At 32.1% G+C, this 23,876-nt stretch overlaps 3 protein-coding genes and 1 long non-coding RNA gene across 5 annotated transcripts in view; all 4 read left to right on the forward strand.

Moving 5' to 3' along the window:
- The first annotated feature begins 935 nt into the window (after nucleotides 1-935).
- LOC129802788 (protein trunk-like) lies at nucleotides 936-5,586 on the forward strand. Its single transcript, XM_055848882.1, has 2 exons — nucleotides 936-1,439; nucleotides 4,966-5,586. The coding sequence occupies exons 1-2, from the start codon at nucleotides 1,053-1,055 to the stop codon at nucleotides 5,350-5,352; spliced, it is 774 nt and encodes a 257-aa protein (XP_055704857.1). The 5' UTR covers nucleotides 936-1,052; the 3' UTR covers nucleotides 5,353-5,586.
- A 281-nt stretch (nucleotides 5,587-5,867) lies between these two features.
- Nucleotides 5,868-11,949, forward strand: LOC129802790 (protein trunk-like). The gene is made up of 2 exons (XM_055848885.1): nucleotides 5,868-6,336; nucleotides 11,329-11,949. The coding sequence occupies exons 1-2, from the start codon at nucleotides 5,950-5,952 to the stop codon at nucleotides 11,713-11,715; spliced, it is 774 nt and encodes a 257-aa protein (XP_055704860.1). The 5' UTR covers nucleotides 5,868-5,949; the 3' UTR covers nucleotides 11,716-11,949.
- A 4,930-nt stretch (nucleotides 11,950-16,879) lies between these two features.
- Nucleotides 16,880-17,328, forward strand: LOC129802791 (uncharacterized). The gene is made up of 3 exons (XR_008751817.1): nucleotides 16,880-16,965; nucleotides 17,052-17,118; nucleotides 17,188-17,328. It is a non-coding gene; the product is annotated as an uncharacterized LOC129802791 (long non-coding RNA).
- A 2,507-nt stretch (nucleotides 17,329-19,835) lies between these two features.
- LOC129802792 (MAM domain-containing glycosylphosphatidylinositol anchor protein 1) overlaps nucleotides 19,836-23,876 on the forward strand; it is a 114,098-nt gene continuing 110,057 nt past the window's right edge. Inside the window, exon 1 of one of the 2 annotated variants that reach the window (XM_055848887.1) lies at nucleotides 19,836-20,360. In XM_055848887.1, the coding sequence (XP_055704862.1) occupies nucleotides 20,300-20,360 (61 nt within the window). In that variant the 5' untranslated portion in view covers nucleotides 19,836-20,299. The remainder of the gene's footprint in view (nucleotides 20,361-23,876) is intronic. The other variant, XM_055848886.1, reaches the window with a different exon arrangement.

Below are 23,876 nucleotides of genomic sequence, written 5' to 3' on the forward strand. Positions count from 1 at the left end.
AAGCTTTCTAATTTTAATTCCCTTTATGATTAGCCCTTCTAAATGAAAAGAAATAACTCGGTGGCAACACATGCTTGCCAGAGTTGAATTATTTCACCATGGAGCCACAGAAATGGCTGTAAATAGCGCATTTATGTTAAGAAATCTTTGAATAATGTTGCCCATTCCTGCCCAACTGACTCTTCCACCGAAATATTGACTCATTCACTTCCTAATTGAAGCGTAAATAAAATAAAAAAAAACAACAAATCAATGAATTCTGCATTGAATTTTTAATAAGATCCTATTGTATTTTATGTATTTTCGGCTCCACAACATGACATCATGGTAACAGTTAAAAATTTATGAAATATTGTCACTCCAGCACGATTCGTCACTATATCACGTACTTTTTGGCACTAAGGAACTTTTAAAGCATGTGACATACTTCTTTTTTGGCTCTGGTGAATTTTTAACTGTGTATTGCGATTTTGAAGAACAATAAAGAATATCGGTCCAAGGATGTTTCTCTGGGGGATTGTGAGTAGAATTTTTATGGTAATTTCAGGGTCATTTATTACCTGAACATAACACAAAAAAAGTCAAAAAGTCAAAAGTTTCAGGAGAAAGGTAATTTTGAATATTGGAACATAAAGTTAATTACTCAAAATGGGATTAGTGGCATTGGATGAACATAAGGCTTTTTATTAGAGTAAAGTTTAAATTTAGAAATATTTTCTAATGATGAAAAGTTGCACAAAAGCATAATGCGAATTTGAAAAGTTAACTATTAATAAAATAGAGTGATTTTTGTAATTTTTATAATTTAGAATAATTTATAAAAACAAAGTTAATATATAGTTAATAAGATTATAATTTAATCTTGCTGAAAGTTTTGAAATTTTAAATTAAATTGAGGCTTTTATGGAATAAATTACCACCCATAAAATCATTAATATTTCCCGTTAATCTTAATTGTATCAAAATATCAATTGCTGACATTCTTACTAGTGCAAATGGTCCAAATTCCGCAATTTCGTAAGCAAAAACGTGTCTTAGGTGTTGACTAAAAAATGCAGATTACTAATTTAATTGGTCCCAGAGGGACACAAGGTAATCCTATTACCTGGGTTACAACTTACCTGAAGGATAGCCCAGAGAAATGCTTTTACTCTGGCTGGCAGTTGACGTTGAGAATGCCAACAGTGTGGACATTGGTGGTACTCCTTCTATTCCTGGGAGTACTCGAGGCGCGTTTTGTTAGTGCAAAGTCCCGCGAAAAACCTTGTGGCCACGTGTCCACCTTTGTGCTGATGGAAATCTTAGGACCAGCTTTCAACTATCGCTACATGCGTCTGGATACTCCGTCTGAGATCGATGAAGATATTGAGATAGATTTTAAGAGGGATACACAAAAGAAATATGACTCCTTTTACGTCACAGATCCTTATACTCTAGAGGTGAGTAAGACACCTTTTTCTAAGACTTCAGACATCCTAAAGGGCCTTCGACGGTCTCTCAGAAGGATAGTGTGAGTGCGTATTCCAGGAAAAAATCACAAGGTTAAATTAAAATAGTGAAATGAAATAGGAAAATAATTCCTAAGAAATTCCCAAAAGACAGGACTGAAAATGTGAAAAGTTATTTGTAAGTGTTGGATTTTAAAAAAGTGTAAAATCAGAGTTTTTGGTGTGGGAACATTAAAATCGATCATACTTTATTTTATGATCAAGTAAAATCATGATAACTTATTTTATTGCTTAAAGTCAGGGAGAACACCACACATACAGTGTCGATAGTAAAACAGGGTGTCATCGCAATAACATTATTCGGTTGCTGTTCTTAAAATGTCGCAAAAGTTTGTCTTTGTTTAAGGGGTTACGTGGGTTGTACTACCTAAAAAAAACAACATATTTTTTTACATTTTTTTCAACAGTTCAATAACATTTTCTCGAATTTTCATTACAAAATTTTAAAAGTTCAGCCCGTTGGAACGTATTTTTGGAGACTGTTTTTAAAAATAACCTATTGTGTGGTGGACAAAATTTCTCAGAGTAACCTAACGTCAAAAAAATAAATATTTCTTATAAGCTGATAAGTTAAACTTGTACTTGAATGGTGAAATTTTTTGTTGTCTTAACCTAAACATATTTTACAAGAAAAGACGTGGTGTAAAATATGCCAAAAATGGTAATTCCGTGTATAAAAATCTCTCAAAAATCTAAATTTTATGTTGAAAAAAAATACCGTTTATGTACGAGTTTAACTTAACATCTAGCAGGAAATACTATTTTCTCAATTTAAGATGAATATACTCTCTCTACCGTAAAGTAGGGGAGACTGGGGCAAAAAGTCACAAATCGAAAAATTCAAAATTCAATATCTTCCGAGGTAACAAAGATAGTGGCTCAAATTTTTTCTATAGATAGCCTTCATAGACCTTCTTCAATGTCGTAAAATATCGATATTTTTAGCCCTATTTTTGAAATATTTTCCTTGCAGAAGATAAAAATTATTACCTACTTATTTTCCAAAATTGATGCACTGGTGAATATTTCTAAAATAATTTGGATTTTTTGAATACGAATCCGCTATCTATTTTAGAATTTCACAAAAGTTCTTTTCTTCAGAGATTTTTAATGGCAATTTGGGGTAAAAAGTAACAAAAGTTATAGAGCAAAAAGTAACAAAAAGCGAAGCAATTTGTGATGTCTCACGGCGAAAAGATACGTCATTTCCATGTCTCGCTGCTTTTTGTTTGCATTGGTCAAACAATTTGCAGTCTTTTGTGTGTTTTTTCTAAAATAGCTTGAAAAACGCTTTTCTCGTTTTCTCACTTTTCTCGCAGAGAAAGCGGTGTTTTACAAAGGTGTAGATGTAGATCAATAAATTTTCTATGAAAATATGTCCTCTAGGTATTTTTTCAAATTGACGGAAGCCTCCGTAATGAAGCGAATCAAATGATAATACCCAATGTCTGGTACTATTTGCCCCAGCATTTTTGAGAATGGTCACAAAATTACCTTTTAGAAATCGGCTCGATAAACGTATTTCCTTACAATATAGAGAAAAATGACTTTCACAAAGTTGTAGAGCGCTAAATTCCCTATAAAACTGCGCTAATTAGACATTTCTGAAGCGTTGGAGTAGCTTGTAAAAAAATAAAATATCCGTTTTGTGACTTTTTGCCCCAGTCTCCCCTATACTTTATTCTATAATTCTTTGGAAAGTGAATAAGATATAAGAGATTGCATTTTAATCTAAAGTTAGTTAGACTTTATTTTGTCATTTTTTTCGAATCAAATAAAATTATTTAAGAATAATAACTAAGTTTCTATAGGTAAAATTTTTTTCTCACCATTAATTTCTTATTGAGGATCAAGAAAGTAGGGTGAATGAAATTGGGTTTGCTGGATATATACAGGGCTTCAGACCTAAGTGCGGTATAGGCGATATATGGCTTATCCGTTTTTCTAATAACCTATCAGAAAAAATTTTCGGGAACATTTTGACTTATGATTGAATATTAAGAGTAAACGATTTATTAGATTTTGAAAAACTATTAAAATTGATTGTTATTTAGAATTTGAGACATTCACAACCAGTGCTAAACTTTCCAGCCTGAAACGGATGTTTTACAGGCTTCAAACCTAAAGTTTAAAATTGTAAAATTGTTTAATTTAAAGTTGTTGAATTTCAAGATTTTGAATTTGGAATTGTTGAATTTAAAAATTGTTGAATTTTTATGTGCATAAATTCAAAAATTGTTGAATTCTGTTTATTGTTGAATTTTCTTTTCATTTCGAAGATTTTGATTTTTTTGCTTTTTTTTATTTTTTTGCTTTTTTTTTTATTTTTTTGCCTTTTTAGACATTTTTATTGGTTTTTCTGTACTCGGGATCCCCCCTAATGCGAAATGATTACATCTGATGCTCGGCTCTTCACGATATACTTATTATGTTTATAAATATTTGATGTTGTATATGACTTTAGCCCAATGAAAAGCATTTCGACTGAAGTATAAGTCTTAATTGGAAATTCAACAATTTTTACACAAATTTTGTTTAAAAATTCAACAACTTTTGTCTCAAAACTCAACAACTTTTGATTAAAAATTCAACAAATTTGGTTGAAATACACAAGGCTTCACACTATAATAGTGTTAAAAATTATGATCAAACTATAATAGTGTTAATTTTTGATCATGTGACAAAAAATACCATAAAGTTGTGTATTTTTCACACTATAGTAATGTGAAAAACTATAATCATACTATAATATTGGTAATTTTTAGAATTTGTTAAACAGTTTTAAATCACGAAACATTGTTGAAAAAATTTTATGATTATATAACAGTGAGAAATTTTACCGAGATCGCAATTAAATAATTAATTTATCCGATTTCACACTATTATAGTGTTAAAATTTTACACATTTTCAAATTAAACAACATTGTTGAAAATTTTTCAACTATAATAGTGGTAATTTTCAATCACGTGACAATAAATTACCAAAATGTTGTGCATATTTTAAACATTTTTAAATTAAACAACTAAAATTGTCGATTTTGCACTATTATAGTAGTAAAATTTTACACATTTCTTTTACTGTGTACGGCTTTAATTTTTTATCAGGCATCTTTTGGGAGAAATTTTGACTTAAGATAAGGAAAAATATTCATAAAAACATTAATTTTGCTAATTCAGGATTTCGAGACATTCGAAAACCGGGCTAAACATCATGTTTGAAGACCGTATTATGGTTCGGAAAGAGTTTAAGTAACTCTTCGAAGGCCTTCAAAATTTTTAAAATAACAAGATTTAACGGTCTTTATTCTATTTTTCTCAAACTAAAATTTTCTGAAAAGCCTAAGAATCATGAAAAATACAGCACTGATCACACACCCCTAAGGATTGTCAATTTTATAAATAAAATGAAGACAAGAATTCTATGTTACATTTATTTTTTCAATTTTATTCTAATTAGATTAGTAATGAACCTGCGTGGATGACGGACCCTGTCAAATTTGTTCCATCAGCAGTTCGGAATCGTCGTGATGTCAGTCCCCAGGAAGAAAACCGAACAAAACGAGCATCAGATAGGCCTAGTTGGTCCTGCGAATCTCGTATCCGATGGCAAGATCTCGGACCAGACTTTTTCCCGCGATATCTGCGCTCTGTTGAGTGCACCCAGACACAGTGCTATTACGGTCATTATGACTGCCGGCCGCGATTCTTCACCGTTCGCCTTCTCCGACGCCGGAAGGGTGAGTGTGCAGCGCTACAAGATGCCTCCGTGGATCTCTGGGTTTGGGAAGAACGTGCTGTTGCTATGTGTTGTGACTGTGTGTCTCGATCACGATATCCATTGTGACCATAAAGTATGGAAAGATGTTTATTGTAAATATATTCATTAATTTTAATTGTTACAGTGGCAAATTTGTACATGAGGAAATTTTTATTATTTTAAATTTTGTGATAAGAAATAAAGATGAACGCCGGATAGTGTTAAAATGTAAAGAAATTTGAATAACTAAGCACAGTCACAATGCTATTAGTCACATTGTTGTGAGATCAATAAATGCTCAATTAATTTGTTGTGCTGAAATTGATCTCAATTTTCAATCAACAACACGTTCCATGATCAATTGGTCTCCCAGTAAATTCCATCATCGGTGGCGTCAGATTGCAATTCCATAAGCAAGTGAACACCTCTCTTGGAGTGATTGTGAATAAATTTTTCGCAAATTGAATGCAAAGAATTCGTCGGAGGAATTTTTATTGTTTGATTTGCTATGTGCGGGTGTGGCATGTCTTTCCTCACTCTATATTTTAGGTAATAATTATAATATTAATTATAATATAATAATTATAATATTATTAATATCAATTGCTGACATTCTTACTAGTGCAAATGGTCCAAATTCCGCAATTTCGTAAGCAAAAACGTGTCTTAGGTGTTGACTAAAAAATGCAGATTACTAATTTAATTGGTCCCAGAGGGACACAAGGTAATCCTATTACCTGGGTTACAACTTACCTGAAGGATAGCCCAGAGAAATGCTTTTACTCTGGCTGGCAGTTGACGTTGAGAATGCCAACAGTGTGGACATTGGTGGTACTCCTTCTATTCCTGGGAGTACTCGAGGCGCGTTTTGTTAGTGCAAAGTCCCGCGAAAAACCTTGTGGCCACGTGTCCACCTTTGTGCTGATGGAAATCTTAGGACCAGCTTTCAACTATCGCTACATGCGTCTGGATACTCCGTCTGAGATCGATGAAGATATTGAGATAGATTTTAAGAGGGATACACAAAAGAAATATGACTCCTTTTACGTCACAGATCCTTATACTCTAGAGGTGAGTAAGACACCTTTTTCTAAGACTTCAGACATCCTAAAGGGCCTTCGACGGTCTCTCAGAAGGATAGTGTGAGTGCGTATTCCAGGAAAAAATCACAAGGTTAAATTAAAATAGTGAAATGAAATAGGAAAATAATTCCTAAGAAATTCCCAAAAGACAGGACTGAAAATGTGAAAAGTTATTTGTAAGTGTTGGATTTTAAAAAAGTGTAAAATCAGAGTTTTTGGTGTGGGAACATTAAAATCGATCATACTTTATTTTATGATCAAGTAAAATCATGATAACTTATTTTATTGCTTAAAGTCAGGGAGAACACCACACATACAGTGTCGATAGTAAAACAGGGTGTCATCGCAATAACATTATTCGGTTGCTGTTCTTAAAATGTCGCAAAAGTTTGTCTTTGTTTAAGGGGTTACGTGGGTTGTACTACCTAAAAAAAACAACATATTTTTTTACATTTTTTTCAACAGTTCAATAACATTTTCTCGAATTTTCATTACAAAATTTTAAAAGTTCAGCCCGTTGGAACGTATTTTTGGAGACTGTTTTTAAAAATAACCTATTGTGTGGTGGACAAAATTTCTCAGAGTAACCTAACGTCAAAAAAATAAATATTTCTTATAAGCTGATAAGTTAAACTTGTACTTGAATGGTGAAATTTTTTGTTGTCTTAACCTAAACATATTTTACAAGAAAAGACGTGGTGTAAAATATGCCAAAAATGGTAATTCCGTGTATAAAAATCTCTCAAAAATCTAAATTTTATGTTGAAAAAAAATACCGTTTATGTACGAGTTTAACTTAACATCTAGCAGGAAATACTATTTTCTCAATTTAAGATGAATATACTCTCTCTACCGTAAAGTAGGGGAGACTGGGGCAAAAAGTCACAAATCGAAAAATTCAAAATTCAATATCTTCCGAGGTAACAAAGATAGTGGCTCAAATTTTTTCTATAGATAGCCTTCATAGACCTTCTTCAATGTCGTAAAATATCGATATTTTTAGCCCTATTTTTGAAATATTTTCCTTGCAGAAGATAAAAATTATTACCTACTTATTTTCCAAAATTGATGCACTGGTGAATATTTCTAAAATAATTTGGATTTTTTGAATACGAATCCGCTATCTATTTTAGAATTTCACAAAAGTTCTTTTCTTCAGAGATTTTTAATGGCAATTTGGGGTAAAAAGTAACAAAAGTTATAGAGCAAAAAGTAACAAAAAGCGAAGCAATTTGTGATGTCTCACGGCGAAAAGATACGTCATTTCCATGTCTCGCTGCTTTTTGTTTGCATTGGTCAAACAATTTGCAGTCTTTTGTGTGTTTTTTCTAAAATAGCTTGAAAAACGCTTTTCTCGTTTTCTCACTTTTCTCGCAGAGAAAGCGGTGTTTTACAAAGGTGTAGATGTAGATCAATAAATTTTCTATGAAAATATGTCCTCTAGGTATTTTTTCAAATTGACGGAAGCCTCCGTAATGAAGCGAATCAAATGATAATACCCAATGTCTGGTACTATTTGCCCCAGCATTTTTGAGAATGGTCACAAAATTACCTTTTAGAAATCGGCTCGATAAACGTATTTCCTTACAATATAGAGAAAAATGACTTTCACAAAGTTGTAGAGCGCTAAATTCCCTATAAAACTGCGCTAATTAGACATTTCTGAAGCGTTGGAGTAGCTTGTAAAAAAATAAAATATCCGTTTTGTGACTTTTTGCCCCAGTCTCCCCTATACTTTATTCTATAATTCTTTGGAAAGTGAATAAGATATAAGAGATTGCATTTTAATCTAAAGTTAGTTAGACTTTATTTTGTCATTTTTTTCGAATCAAATAAAATTATTTAAGAATAATAACTAAGTTTCTATAGGTAAAATTTTTTTCTCACCATTAATTTCTTATTGAGGATCAAGAAAGTAGGGTGAATGAAATTGGGTTTGCTGGATATATAGGGGGAGGCTTTGATGTTTCGCACATACGCTACCATCGGACACTTCGAATTTCTCCGGTATTACTTTATAACTTTCACTGATGGCTATATATTTTAGTAGCTAGTCTTAAATCACACCTTTCCTGAAAAAATTGGGAGTCTAATCCTTTTCCCCTAGTTTTAGGAAACAAAAATTAAAAACAGGTCCAAAACTGTAATTTTGCTGTGCAATATTTCATACGATTGTGCAGAATTAATATCACTTTTCTGAAAAACTACTATCACAGAGGGTAGAAGGGTTATTAGGAATCAGATTTAAGTAAAAATCTTTTAGGCTCAACAGGCACTTTTTGTGGGTGGAACAAAATTCACAAACTTGACTCAGATTCATCGATCGCACATAGAAGACATGGCTTCTCTCACATTTTCCAAGAAACTTCATTTTAGATGCGATCCCTCATATTCACATCTATTGTAATCTACCGATTTGATCCACCACTAAAAAGGAAAACTTAAAAATCGTAAAGTTGATAAACAAGAAGTAATTTGACTCAAATAGGTTGCAGTTGAGTAATTATTAAGCAATTTTGGATTTCTTTGATACAAAAATATTTTTCAAGCTTGCACAAACTGAATGTGCAATGAAAGAATCACATCTGCAATAAGCTCATACAGTTTACAACTGCTTTTTGACAATCTTTGACATAACCTCACTATTGTGTTGTTTTGCATGACAAAGAAAAGAAATTGTCCGTAAGAAGATGTTTTGTGAAAATTTTAGCTTGTTCACCTGCTGAAGCTCAATATCTGTGCTAAATCCCGATTCCTGCAGCTGCAGGAACAGAGAAATCTTCAATGATGCGCATTCAAACGTTTTTGTGCATATCCGGCTCCGTGGAGGAATGGTGGAATCTTGTGTGGTCTTCTCGCTTGCTGAGTTTTAGTCAATTTTTAGCTTTAAAAACTTATTGATTCGTGTAAATTTGGTGATATTTGGACTTTTCAAGAAAGTATTCATCAGATTTAACCGTTTCCGGAGTGAAATTCTCGTAGAATCAAGCAAAAAAATGGTTTTTAATGTCAATAAAACATCTCTCAGAAAAGTTCCAAAAAAGTGATATTAAAATGTTTTATTCCTTATAAAAATGGTTTAATCAAGTAGATTAGAGTTCCCTTTAAACAATGATGTGCAACTTTTAGTGTCCGGTGCAAAATTTACGGTGAAAATGGGGTGTTCAATGATGGCGTGAATCGTGTGCGATAATAGAAACTTGATTCATCTATCGGACAAATCGCCATTAAATTTTCATTTTCCTCTGGAGGAAAATCTAAGGATTTCCTGGGATTTTGTTTGGTGGGATTATGAACCTTATAAGTAAGACATTTTTTTGGCATAGTTGGAGAATCCATACGGTTTGCATGGTAGTCAGAAAAAATCACTGAACTTGAACATCATTTTTGTGTGCGAAAGTTCAAAGCCTCCCCCTACAGGGCTTCAGACCTAAGTGCGGTATAGGCGATATATGGCTTATCCGTTTTTCTAATAACCTATCAGAAAAAATTTTCGGGAACATTTTGACTTATGATTGAATATTAAGAGTAAACGATTTATTAGATTTTGAAAAACTATTAAAATTGATTGTTATTTAGAATTTGAGACATTCACAACCAGTGCTAAACTTTCCAGCCTGAAACGGATGTTTTACAGGCTTCAAACCTAAAGTTTAAAATTGTAAAATTGTTTAATTTAAAGTTGTTGAATTTCAAGATTTTGAATTTGGAATTGTTGAATTTAAAAATTGTTGAATTTTTATGTGCATAAATTCAAAAATTGTTGAATTCTGTTTATTGTTGAATTTTCTTTTCATTTCGAAGATTTTGATTTTTTTGCTTTTTTTTATTTTTTTGCTTTTTTTTTATTTTTTTGCCTTTTTAGACATTTTTATTGGTTTTTCTGTACTCGGGATCCCCCCTAATGCGAAATGATTACATCTGATGCTCGGCTCTTCACGATATACTTATTATGTTTATAAATATTTGATGTTGTATATGACTTTAGCCCAATGAAAAGCATTTCGACTGAAGTATAAGTCTTAATTGGAAATTCAACAATTTTTACACAAATTTTGTTTAAAAATTCAACAACTTTTGTCTCAAAACTCAACAACTTTTGATTAAAAATTCAACAAATTTGGTTGAAATACACAAGGCTTCACACTATAATAGTGTTAAAAATTATGATCAAACTATAATAGTGTTAATTTTTGATCATGTGACAAAAAATACCATAAAGTTGTGTATTTTTCACACTATAGTAATGTGAAAAACTATAATCATACTATAATATTGGTAATTTTTAGAATTTGTTAAACAGTTTTAAATCACGAAACATTGTTGAAAAAATTTTATGATTATATAACAGTGAGAAATTTTACCGAGATCGCAATTAAATAATTAATTTATCCGATTTCACACTATTATAGTGTTAAAATTTTACACATTTTCAAATTAAACAACATTGTTGAAAATTTTTCAACTATAATAGTGGTAATTTTCAATCACGTGACAATAAATTACCAAAATGTTGTGCATATTTTAAACATTTTTAAATTAAACAACTAAAATTGTCGATTTTGCACTATTATAGTAGTAAAATTTTACACATTTCTTTTACTGTGTACGGCTTTAATTTTTTATCAGGCATCTTTTGGGAGAAATTTTGACTTAAGATAAGGAAAAATATTCATAAAAACATTAATTTTGCTAATTCAGGATTTCGAGACATTCGAAAACCGGGCTAAACATCATGTTTGAAGACCGTATTATGGTTCGGAAAGAGTTTAAGTAACTCTTCGAAGGCCTTCAAAATTTTTAAAATAACAAGATTTAACGGTCTTTATTCTATTTTTCTCAAACTAAAATTTTCTGAAAAGCCTAAGAATCATGAAAAATACAGCACTGATCACACACCCCTAAGGATTGTCAATTTTATAAATAAAATGAAGACAAGAATTCTATGTTACATTTATTTTTTCAATTTTATTCTAATTAGATTAGTAATGAACCTGCGTGGATGACGGACCCTGTCAAATTTGTTCCATCAGCAGTTCGGAATCGTCGTGATGTCAGTCCCCAGGAAGAAAACCGAACAAAACGAGCATCAGATAGGCCTAGTTGGTCCTGCGAATCTCGTATCCGATGGCAAGATCTCGGACCAGACTTTTTCCCGCGATATCTGCGCTCTGTTGAGTGCACCCAGACACAGTGCTATTACGGTCATTATGACTGCCGGCCGCGATTCTTCACCGTTCGCCTTCTCCGACGCCGGAAGGGTGAGTGTGCAGCGCTACAAGATGCCTCCGTGGATCTCTGGGTTTGGGAAGAACGTGCTGTTGCTATGTGTTGTGACTGTGTGTCTCGATCACGATATCCATTGTGACCATAAAGTATGGAAAGATGTTTATTGTAAATATATTCATTAATTTTAATTGTTACAGTGGCAAATTTGTACATGAGGAAATTTTTATTATTTTAAATTTTGTGATAAGAAATAAAGATGAACGCCGGATAGTGTTAAAATGTAAAGAAATTTGAATAACTAAGCACAGTCACAATGCTATTAGTCACATTGTTGTGAGATCAATAAATGCTCAATTAATTTGTTGTGCTGAAATTGATCTCAATTTTCAATCAACAACACGTTCCATGATCAATTGGTCTCCCAGTAAATTCCATCATCGGTGGCGTCAGATTGCAATTCCATAAGCAAGTGAACACCTCTCTTGGAGTGATTGTGAATAAATTTTTCGCAAATTGAATGCAAAGAATTCGTCAGAGGAATTTTTATTGTTTGATTTGCTATGTGCGGGTGTGGCATGTCTTTCCTCACTCTATATTTTAGGCAATAATTTATTTGCCCAATGCAAATAGCATAGGTTTTCGCATCTTCATCCAACAATAGGAGTTCGTTGAGGAATTTGGTATAAGACAAGACAATTTGGGGAGAGAGAATGCATTAGAAATTCCAGACGCGATCGCTTTTGATCATCAAATCACTCCATGGATCGTGTGAAAAAGTCAATTAAAGATTACACTCCATTATTTTCCCATTTAGTCCAGTTGGTATAACCCAAAAAAAAATCAAAATAACACAATTAAACATTATCCACGTTGAACATGTGGTGCAAAAGAAGACAACCGGGTTTTGCTCCAATTGCCCAATTTATGATCACGCACGAAGTAAAATACTTTCTCAATTTATTGAGCTCATAATGTACTCTTCAGAAATAGATTAAGGAGAGTAGAAAATGTGTTTTATTGCTTTCCATTGCAAGTCACCAGTTGAAAATCTCATTTGCTTCACGTTTTGATGTTTAATTCAAAAACATGAAAGATGATGCCAAAGTTTCACAATATCTTGCACATTTCGTGATCGCGTCTCGCCTTTTCCGTCTCATTTGAGATTTTGTGTGTACAGTGCTAAAGATATGCAGAGGTTTAGGAAGAGATTTCGGCGGGGATTTCCGCGGGAAATTCCTCAACATACCACATTACTTCTCTTTTGGGGAAAATTTTATGAGATTTTAATGGAAGAAAGTCGTCTTTTGGCAGAGCATGGTACTTAGAAAGATAATTTTCTGAAATTTTCTAGCAAGTTGTTGGACACTTTACATTTACAGTGATTTTCTCATTTTGCGCTCATAAAGATTGACGACTTATTCATTACTGCAAATGATAATTAAAATAAAAGGAATCTTAGGAAAGATCACTCATATTCAAAGCAGAACATAATGATGAATGATTATTTAAAAGAATGACACAGTAACAGAAACTTCGCGATGTGCTTGAACTAGTTAGTTTGACCATTTAGCTCCGAAATGGTTTTTTAGCATTATTTCTTTTGACGAATAATTAGTTAAATAATGGTTTATAGTTCATGGAGTAAGTATAGTATGACTCCAATAGTATTAACCCCAAAAAGTAAAAAAAAAACTTGATATTTATAGAAAAAATCCAGAACAAAAATGTCAAACTTTTATACTATTCTTGTTAAGTAAGAACCGAGACACTTTTAAGTGAGTGTACTAGTATGTACAACGATCTAATAACTTAAAAAATTTCAGTAATATAAGAATTTAACGCGTTGACACTACTGGAGCCGTGTACTGTATTCATGAGTTAGAAGAGAACATTTACATGCTATTTACTAAATTTACCAATTTACTTACCAAAGGACATTGGGCAAAAATGTATGGGAGTTGGTCTATGTGGCGACCACAAATGGGACTAGGCGCGTTTTATCGGTAATGGTATAAGATGAAAAACTATCGAAAGCTGACCATATTCGCCGCGAGTCCTTGTAAAAACGCCTCGAATGATCGATGAATACAATCAGGCCATATCTCTATCTATAACACATTAAGAGTATCAGACATATAGATAAGACAATTAAAATAGGTCGAATTGTTTTGAAACTTAACACTTTTCTTAATATTTGAAAATTTTAATGACCTGGAGCGCCCTTTGCAATCGACGTGTGAACTTACCTATACCGTCATTTTATAGGATTTTTCGAGACCTTTCGATTGAGTATTCATTGATTAAATTCGGTTGATAAGTCTGTAAGATATAAGGTTTCAAGTTTTAACTTTGAGCCATCATGTTTCAATGTCCTCCTACGCATGTTATGCGTTGTAAAGACATATGCTTTTATGTCCATTTCGAGAATATGCAGTCTTGGATACCTGATGGATATGAATCCCCTTTTTAGGACGTGAAATTTTGTTCAATAAAAACATTTTGGAATTTTGACTTTTTATTTCGCAGAGTCAAGGACTGCCCAAGAAGTATTTTTTCTTAGTTTTATGAAATTCTCTGAGGCTTTATGGAACCAAAATTCTTATAATCTGCTTACAGTGCTCTTGCTTCCGCTACTGGGACTACTAAAAGTAAAGTGGTACACTCTTGAGCGGTCTTCAGATTAGAACTAGAGATTTAGCCCCGTTTATTTATTTATTTTATTTTATTTTTGAGAATCCAATACGTCATTTATCTTTAATAATCCAATCCTAAGTTAAATTTTTCCGAAAAGTCGTGATTGATAAGAAATTAGAGCAGTTAAGCCATATGGCTAAGCCTTAGATCTAAAGCCCGTATTAAGGGGCTTAAGAGCTTCTTATATGAATATCAACACGAGATTCTGATCCCAAGTCTTTTAAAGGTTCATTAAAGACTTTTCAAAGTCTTTATTTTATAAGATAGCTAGTGTGCTTCTTGGGTAACAATTTTATTTATCAAAAAAAAAGCAGGATAATGTATATCCAGAAATCTGACCTGTAAGAAGGTTTAAGTCTTCTAAAATTGCGAATCCCAAAGATAAATTTAAGAAAAACACATTCCTGTTATTATTTTGTAATTCCTTAAAGGACAAATATCTTAGGAAAGCATCAAGTAATTTAATTTTGTATTGATGCATAATCACCAAACCTTATATTTAAAAATAGTACATTTCTCAACTTTAAAAATAAATTTCTTGATCATGAATATTATTGACACATTCAAAATTAATCACAAAGCTCACAAATATTCTACCAAGAATTTACGGGATTGGTTAAGCTTAAGTATAAAAGATCTAAGTGAGATCATTTGTGGCTTTTCTTACTCACAATGTAACTGATTCACCTTGATCGATCATTCTTCTTAACCGGAAAAGCGCACTGCACAAAAACAAACATCGCGATAAATTCCAGGTGCAACATCTCGAATGTTCACTTTTTATGATAAGAAGTTTCTCAGAATTCATGGCAAAGTCATATTGTCTTTTTTTTATTAACAGATTAAAATTAATTCATTGAAGTCTAGTAATAAATGAATCTTTTACTTCCTTGAAATTACGCTTTCAATGTATGTACGTACAATCTTCGTGAGTATTAATAAGTTATCTCTTGTGGTTTTATTGAAAGTTTGCGATCGCGGCTTTTTGTGATTAAGCCGATGGAGCTCTTGCAGTTGCTTCGGGAGACTCTGAGACGCTATAAAATGCCATTTAGTCACCAGTCAGTGGGACAATTTATCGTGAGATGGTGTTTTAAAATGCGGCAAACTGGAGAAAACTTGCATTTGCCGCGACAAGCCACAAAAAATCATTAAGTGTGACCTCCCACGAGGCGCGAACCAGTCACATTGCGAAATTATCCCACTCTATCTCACTCATGATCGTGGATTTTCTCCATTTTTCAGGAGTTGTGCAATTAGACAAGAATCTGCAAGTGTTTATTTGTGCTGGTTCTCTTTGATGATCAACTCAAAAGACTTATTTGAGAATATTAAACTTGAACATTGCTTATTCTCGGTCAAGTTGTTTAATTTTTCATCAGGAGATCTTCGCATCTCAAAGCCATTGGTCGATATTTCGTATAAATATTCCCAGAAAATATTTATTTATTTATATTACCAAGATTAGTCATCTGAAATTTGTTTCAGTTCCAGATCTTATTTAGAACTTAAAAAAATAAGAAAAACAAAATAATCCTATATCTCAATTGAAATTGAAATTCTACCTTCTATGATATGTATACGATTTTAGTTCCTTGAACTTTGCAGGGAGGTTATGTGAAAATACGGTAACTTGCATTCTCTTCAAGTCCGAAACTTGATCAACCAAAAGAATATCTAAAATTCATTCTTACAGAACTTGTAAAATCAATCCGAAATTGTCAAAATTAAGAATAGGGGTCTAATATCGACCATACGGATACGTAAACCAAGAATTTATTTATAAAAACTATTTTCAGAAATTTAAATCTTCAGATTTTGTAAAATCAATCCAAAAATTTATAAAATTCGTTAAGGTAAATTTAATCATATAATACTTCCTCACAAATTTTCAGCTGTGAAAGTGAAGGAGACAAATCGTCCTATGTATTAATTAATAATTTAAAAAAAAAATAGAGAAAATGAAGAGATAGGGGTTTAATTTGCTTTAGGAAAATATGCTTAGAGTCCTCGCCTACAAATCATCCTTGGACACCAACATTCTAACTAGGGTGTGCTCTTTTTTGAGATATAATAAAAAAAGAATACAGCCCCAATTTGTAACTCATAAATTGTACAGGGTCATGAATTTATAAATAAATAAATAAGATTCAGGGAGATCACCTCCTTCCGGGGGCGTCAGTAGTGTTTCTCTTTTCAGGGACACGAAAAACACAGGATTCTTTGCCAAAGCTTTCGACGCTGCAGTGCGCCTTCCTCAGTGGCTAAAAAGGAGGGTAATTTTTATTGGAGATTGTCATAAATACATACATAAATACGCAGATGAAACAGGACATCCCTTTAAGTTTGAGGACACCGCAATATTGGACACCCATAGATGTTATGGGAAGAGAATGATGCTGGAATCTCTTCACATAAAACAGAACCTATCAAACACTGTAAACAAACGCTCCGATATATCCGGAGTAAATAATGCATATGCAGGTTTGCTGAGGAAACTTTCATGAAACTTGCATGAAACTGATGAAACATGGGGACGGTTAAAAAGAAGAAGAAGAAGGTCAACAACTAGCTCAATGCATTCAAAAAAAAAAAAAAAAAAAAAAAAACCTCTTTCAACTCAAATATAAAAAACAGTTGGCCTCTGACCAATGTCCAGAAAAGTGCTCCCACAGAGATATCCCAAAATTCCCTGGTAGATTTATTAATATTTAAAATAACTAAGAAAAATTTTGCACATAATTATGTATATATTTTATTATTTTTCCTTTAAATGTTTAGTGTACCCTCATTAGGAGTAGTGGAGATGTTCTTAAAGACAATTTTCAGAGACAATATCACAGTTTGAGTGAGTTTAAAAACCCAACAAAGAAATGTATTTATGACAATCTCCAATAAAAATTACCCTCCTTTTTAGCCACTGAGGAAGGCGCACTGCAGCGTCGAAAGCTTTGGCAAAGAATCCTGTGTTTTTCGTGTCCCTGAAAAGAGAAACACTACTGACGCCCCCGGAAGGAGGTGATCTCCCTGAATCTTTAAAATTCTACATAACGTCAGTTACCACTTGAATAAATAAATAAGTTCCATAAAATATTTCTACCAATTTCTTAAAGATCTTCATCTTAAACTATCTCAGAATCTTTACGTGATACACTATACCTAAGTTTCTTCGAAAGATCTCTTTAGTAGGGGAATTCTATAACAGTATGACAATGTCATATGAGAAATTTTAAGAGTTTTATATGGTAAATTCGAATAAATTAATTGAAAATCACATTGATATCAGTTACTAGGAGTTTCAAAGAGCTTCTTGCAATGACCAGTTAATGCTCTTTGGGTATTAGTTCAATTTATGAGAAAGAGTGTGGTGTTCAGGAGATGAAGGGTTTCTTTAAAGTTTTTTCCACCACTGCTGCACTGGGCAACCGGAGTTAATCAGTTCATAACCGATTTATAAAACACTTAAAACATCGCTCAAAATAGCCTAGGAGTAATATAATTAGATTTCGCAAAAAATAGTTATCGGTTATGAGACGGTTCATAATTGCTTCATAAAAATCAAATTGGTTAAGTACATTAGCAAATTTGGTATTCTCAAGGGAATTCTCAATTTTCCCTTTGCCCATAAAACTTCAGTACTTACCAATTTTCGTTTTTTACTTACAATTTTTACCAAAATACTTACTGAATGCAGTCGTTTTTAAGTTTTTGTGGTTTCGTGATATAATTTTCGGATTTTTTGGATTCGGTGATGCACGTGATGCACTTTTCTAGTTTTACGAAACGTTTCTCACTTAGACAATTGACAAGGTTTCTCTATGAGTTACCTTTTGTCTCAAAATTTCATTATATTTTTTTTCTCAAACCTTTGCTAGAAACTCCTAAAAAATATCTACACGGAAAAAAGTATTTCGTAAAATTGTTCGTAAATGTTTGTAAATTCCTACTGGGGACTTATAAAATATTCGTAAATCGTAGAACCCACTAAAATGTTCGTAAAAGTTTGTTCACAAACAATAATACACACAGAAAAAATTTGACTCTAAATTTAAGAATATATAAGATCCTGGGAACTTAAATTGGACGTGAATCCCCGAGGCGTTTAAGTTTAGAATAAATGGGCTAGAATCCCTAGCTTTTTCAAGCTAAGAGATCGGGAACTTAAGTTCAGCATTAACTGGGAAATGAAAAATGTCTACAGATTTGCAAATTGCAACTAAAACTAAATGATCAAGGATTTAGAATTAGGGCATTGGCATTCATTGGATGGGATTTGAAATTAAATTCCTGGGTGTTTCTGTTTAAGAATTTTCCATTTTTCTGTGTGTAATAATATGGTCACAAGACGAGAATTGTTTGTTCTTTAGCAAACATGTGTTTGTACATTTTTGTTTTCTGGCAAAACTTTGCGAACAAATGATAACAATTTAGCAGCATTTTTCTGTGAGTTTAAGAATACTCACGAATAAATGTCTGTAAAAGGACAGAAAATGCTTGTCAAGTGATCAGTTATGAACAATGTTTGTGAAAACTACAAATTTTTACAAACTTTTTAGTGGACGTTTTGTAAGTCCCCAGGAGGAATTCACAAACATTTATGAACAATTTTAAGATTTTTTCCGTGTATGATAAAATATTCGGTCTGATATAATTTAGATTTAGAAGATATCGAATTTATGAATTCAAACTGTCCCTCTTTGATTTTTTTTCGACTTGTTTTTTTCCCATGGTTAAAGGCCAACCGGTGAAAGATATAGACTTTAAATCTTCGATGACCTGTGCTCGTATTTAATCCTATACTTATCGTTTATTAGCTCTATTAGTTTATATACTTTAATTAAAAACTGTTACTATCTACACTATTTTTTTTAATTTTTGATATGTTTCATCCAAGAAACATACCTTTAAACCGAAAATGCACCACCTTAATTTAGGTATGAAACGCATTGTATTTTTTAATATTTCAACATATTTAAATTTCTTTATTTCTTCACCTTTTGAAATTGAAAACTCTTATTTCAATAATATAAAAATGATGGGGCAATTTTCACTTTGGAAATCTGAACAAAAACGCTTTTATTATATAGGTATATAATGCGTGTCTATGTATATGATGGAAACAATTAATTCGACGGGTTTGCCAGAAGAACAATTGAGTGGGTCATTTTTGGGCGAGTTTTTCGAATAAAAGACACGGAAATTTTATGGTTTTTCGCACCAATTGCACTTCCTGTCAAAATTCCAACAATCGATGATTAATTGCGCCAAAATGATTAAAAGGTTCAATGGATTTTCATTGGAATGACTTTTTTCTTATTATTTATTTACGTTTTATTGGTTGGTGTCGAAGATTGTGATTTTTTGCTGCAAACTGTGGATTTTCATTCATCTTTTCAGCTCCAAGGGAGAGTGTGAGAGCAGTGAGTCATATGACGGTGTTTTTCGATTCGTGAGTGATTCCGTCTTTATAGCGCCTCTCTCCTCTGCGACTGCTCTCTTATTCTCTCTCGTGAGAGAGAATTTGAGAGAGAGAATCGTGAGGGCCTCCGACCGATTTGTACAGAAAACTTTAATGCTGCAGTTGAAGAAAGGCTTTCGTTGTGTGAAGATCTCTCTGATCATTTTCCCGGCATTTTCCCACTCTCTTCTTAAATTTTTTTTTCTTCTATTCTGAAAATAGTGCAGGAAAAATTAAGAAGTTGGTGAAAGTTTCTAACGATGGTTTTGTGAAATTTCGCGCCTTTTCTTGGGACCTCAAAAAAAGAAAAACCGCGTGTGTTCAAAATTAGTTCTAATAAAATAAAAAAAAACGGCGGAAAAACTGCTCCCAGAGGCTTAACGGAATTGTGTAATTTGAGGAAAAAAGCCCCCAGTGAAGTGAAAATCAATCACTTTTCGTGCTAAGTTTCTGTTCATTCCTCACAGTTTGAAGAATTGTGCCTTCTCACGCGTGATTTCTGTGCAATTTTGTGGTTTTCTGATTAGGAAAATAGAAAAAAAGGGAAAAGTCACCCAAAGAGTTGGAAAAAATGATGGAATTTTGGAAATACGTCCTTCTCATCAGCTTAGTTATTGGATTTATAGCACCAGGTAATAATCATTTCAACCTTTTTTATTACTATCTGTTATACCAAAAGAAAATCATATTTTCTTCATATTTTCCACACGCACAGTGAATTTTTATATAGTGTTAGTGTAAAAAAAATGCCATCCAATATGATAAATATTTTGTTCCAATTAACCTCGCGATATTGAGAAGGTTATCGAAGTGAATTTGAATAGAATGAGAAACAACATTTGAGACAATTTTGCAATTCTGGGGTCGTGCCATCAAATTATATAGTCATTTTTTGCTCTATTGAGGCTGTTTTTTTGGCGTGAAGAAAGAGGCATGTTTTTGTCGATAGGATTTTCTGAGAATTTCAAAAGTTCTTTTCACGATTTTGTCTTTCATTTATCTGCGATTTTACCTGCGAATGAGGGAATAATATGGAAAGGCCCAAAATGAAAGAGAACACCGGTCTAAATTCAAAAGTAAAAAAATAAGGGATCTATTCTGAGTTAAAGTTTTTTGAAGCTGGATTTTGTTAGGAAAGAAACAGTAGTTTTTGCAAAAAAATCTTATATTATAGGGTAAGTGTGCCAAATACCGGCCAGCTTGAAATTTCGGCCACCTTTTTTTGTTCCTCGAATTTCCATGAACTTTTAGATTTTACGTACTCTAGAGATTATACAATGCAAAAGAATAACAAAAAATGTAGATTTGACAAACGAGATGACGTGAAAAAGATATTGGAAAAATTCCCGAAGGGCAAGGAACTATGAGAATGAAGGTGGCCGAAATAGGGCACCAAAGCTATGTATATATTTTTATTCATTTTAAAATATATTAAGAATGATTATATAGTAAATAAAGACGGTAAACTCTTTACAAAGTTCCAAGCAACACTCTTAAAAAAAGGATAAAAAAAATCAATTTGAATTTAAAATATTACATTTCAAACTTGAGACTTTGACGCTTGCATGCAACTATGCCGAAATTTGGCACACTTACCCTAACTACAACGACTTTAAAAATAAGTAACTATGTATGTGAGGATTTACAACGTTTTTTGGACTTATGCCCTATACGGGCTTCTGACCTAAGGCTTAGCCATCTGGCTTAAGTCCTCTAATTCCTTATCAGGCAAGATTTTTTAGGTAATTGTTGTTTAAGATTGGATATTAATGACAAATATTCCATTAGATTTTGAAAAATCAATAAAATGGCTTGTTATTTAGATTTTTGAGATCTTCGGGAACTGGGCTAATCCTCCGCAGTCTGAAGCCGGCACTAGACACACTTACGACTTAAGCCGAGAGACGACTTGTGGAAAATTATGAAAATTTAGTTTAATCATTACATATTTCGAATTTAATTACGCTAAGCTGTCCCTCGGCTAATCCTCAGGTCTGTCGAGACCCTTACAGTCAAGTTCGGTGACGGTGGTTGCATTCAAAATGTGAAATTTGAGGTTATGTGAAGAAAGTTTTGCTGGAATCTGAATTAGAACCATTTTTCTATAGTTTTTCTTCAATATTTTTATGTAAAATGTTAATTTTCTCAATCAAATTCTATTTATTTAACAATAAATCATATTGATATATTTTCTAAATTTATTTTTATTAATTTAGTGCACTTTACATGAATTCGGTTACGTTTTTGGAAATATTGGTCAAAGCCATTACCCCTCAAATGTTCATATTTGAGGAACATGACTATCCCAGCGAGCACAGTTAGCTCAAAAAGCAGCGTTTTCAGCATATTTTTGCTGAATCGATCAGCAAAAATATGCTGACTGGCCAACAGTTCTCGAACAAAAAATTTCTAACCAAATTAATGGCATGTGTCATTTTAAGGATAGCAGAATTCAGCTGAAAATACATATGTTTTCAGCTGAATTGAAATCGGTTAGGATTTGATTTTCGCTGGGGTCCTGGACCATATCGACTTTAAAGCGAAACGTTTGCAGATATCTACTTGAGGTGTACAAAAATATTTAATTAACTTTAAAATTTCGAAAGAAATTCTATGATTTTTACAATTAAATTAAATTTGTCAAGCTAGCCATAGATAATTAATTGTGCCAAACCCTTAGTTTATTTACAACTTTCACTAAGATTATCAATTTAATTTTGAAAGTTAATGGTTAAAAAAGAACTGTATACCTAGAAAGGAATAGATAACGATTATTTTTATGATAGGTGACATCCTAAAAAAAAACAAAAAATATGAAAATTAGATTTGAGCTGAACTTGTGAAATATCTTAAAGTTTTTCTCTTTAAATCGTTCTTTATTTTTTATTAATTTTATAATGATATACATATTTTGTGAATCTTTAAGCTAAAGGCCTCTACACATTGACAGCAATTTTCGTCAAAAATTGCATTTTTGACAGAATTATGACGTTTTTACGTACAGTATTGCAGACAATTTCCTTTAAAAAAGCAATTTTTGACGAAAATTGCTCCCAATGTGTAGACGCCTTAAAACGTAAAAAACTTTGCAAGTAAAAATCTAAATGTGAATGTCAAACTTCTTTAATTTTTTCTAAAGTTTAAGCTAATCATGAGGAACACTTAAATCTATAAAAACTGAAAATTAGGAATTTTTTAAATTTTGGTTTTATAGTTATTTTTAAGATGAATCTTTAAGCACTTATAATTGAGCTTTTAACAGCTGATTTATTCTTTAATTAAAATATTTTATTTGAAAGTGTCTATATCCTTAATCCTAATCCGATTTTCACAATATCGAGGATAGAATAAGGCATTTTAATATTCGAAAAAATAATCATTTTCCGACTTTAAAAAATAACTTGACTTTAAATGGTTTTAGAAAAAATATTATTTTTGGGTCATTGATGACCCAATCATCCTCAAAAGGTTAAACATTTTTTATCTCAAAATCGAGAAGATGAGGAGGTAATCTCTTAATTGTAAAATACTCCTTACCTTGAGGATATCTAATTGGTTCATATTATTTTATTGAATTGCGTTTAAATTTTGAGAAAAGGGAAATTTCATACTAAAAACGAAAATATGAAAACTGGGGCATATTATACGAAAAGTGGGATACGAGTGCTACATTGTCCTTGTTAAATATCCTGATGAAAATATCTCATAGGGTCAGTTGGGTTGGGTTCCTGAGATATTATAGTTTATGTATTATAAAACAGTTTTATGCGATTACAGCGCTCCTAATGTTAGCTTGACAAATTTTAAATGTTTCGTAAAGTTGAAGTATACTAAGCGATCTTTTAACATATCAAAGTGTTTAATTTTGATGCATATATTTCTGCTTACTTTTGTAATATTAAAAAAATCTCTAGTAGATTTATAATTACGAATATGGTAATTTGTAAATACAACACTTGAGTATTTTGTCTAATATAAGTACCATAATTTGTCAATAAAGGGAACCTTGACCCTATTGAGTATTATTGAAATTCCATAAAATTTCCTTTCACAAAAATTCTTTCATAACTATATTCCCAAGAAGTTCTTAATAGAAAATCGACAAAAAATAGAAGTATAAATGATAGTGTTCAATCGATTAAATTTAA

The sequence above is a fragment of the Phlebotomus papatasi genome, chromosome 2, assembly GCF_024763615.1.
Source record: "Phlebotomus papatasi isolate M1 chromosome 2, Ppap_2.1, whole genome shotgun sequence".
Lineage (NCBI taxonomy): Eukaryota > Metazoa > Arthropoda > Insecta > Diptera > Psychodidae > Phlebotomus > Phlebotomus papatasi.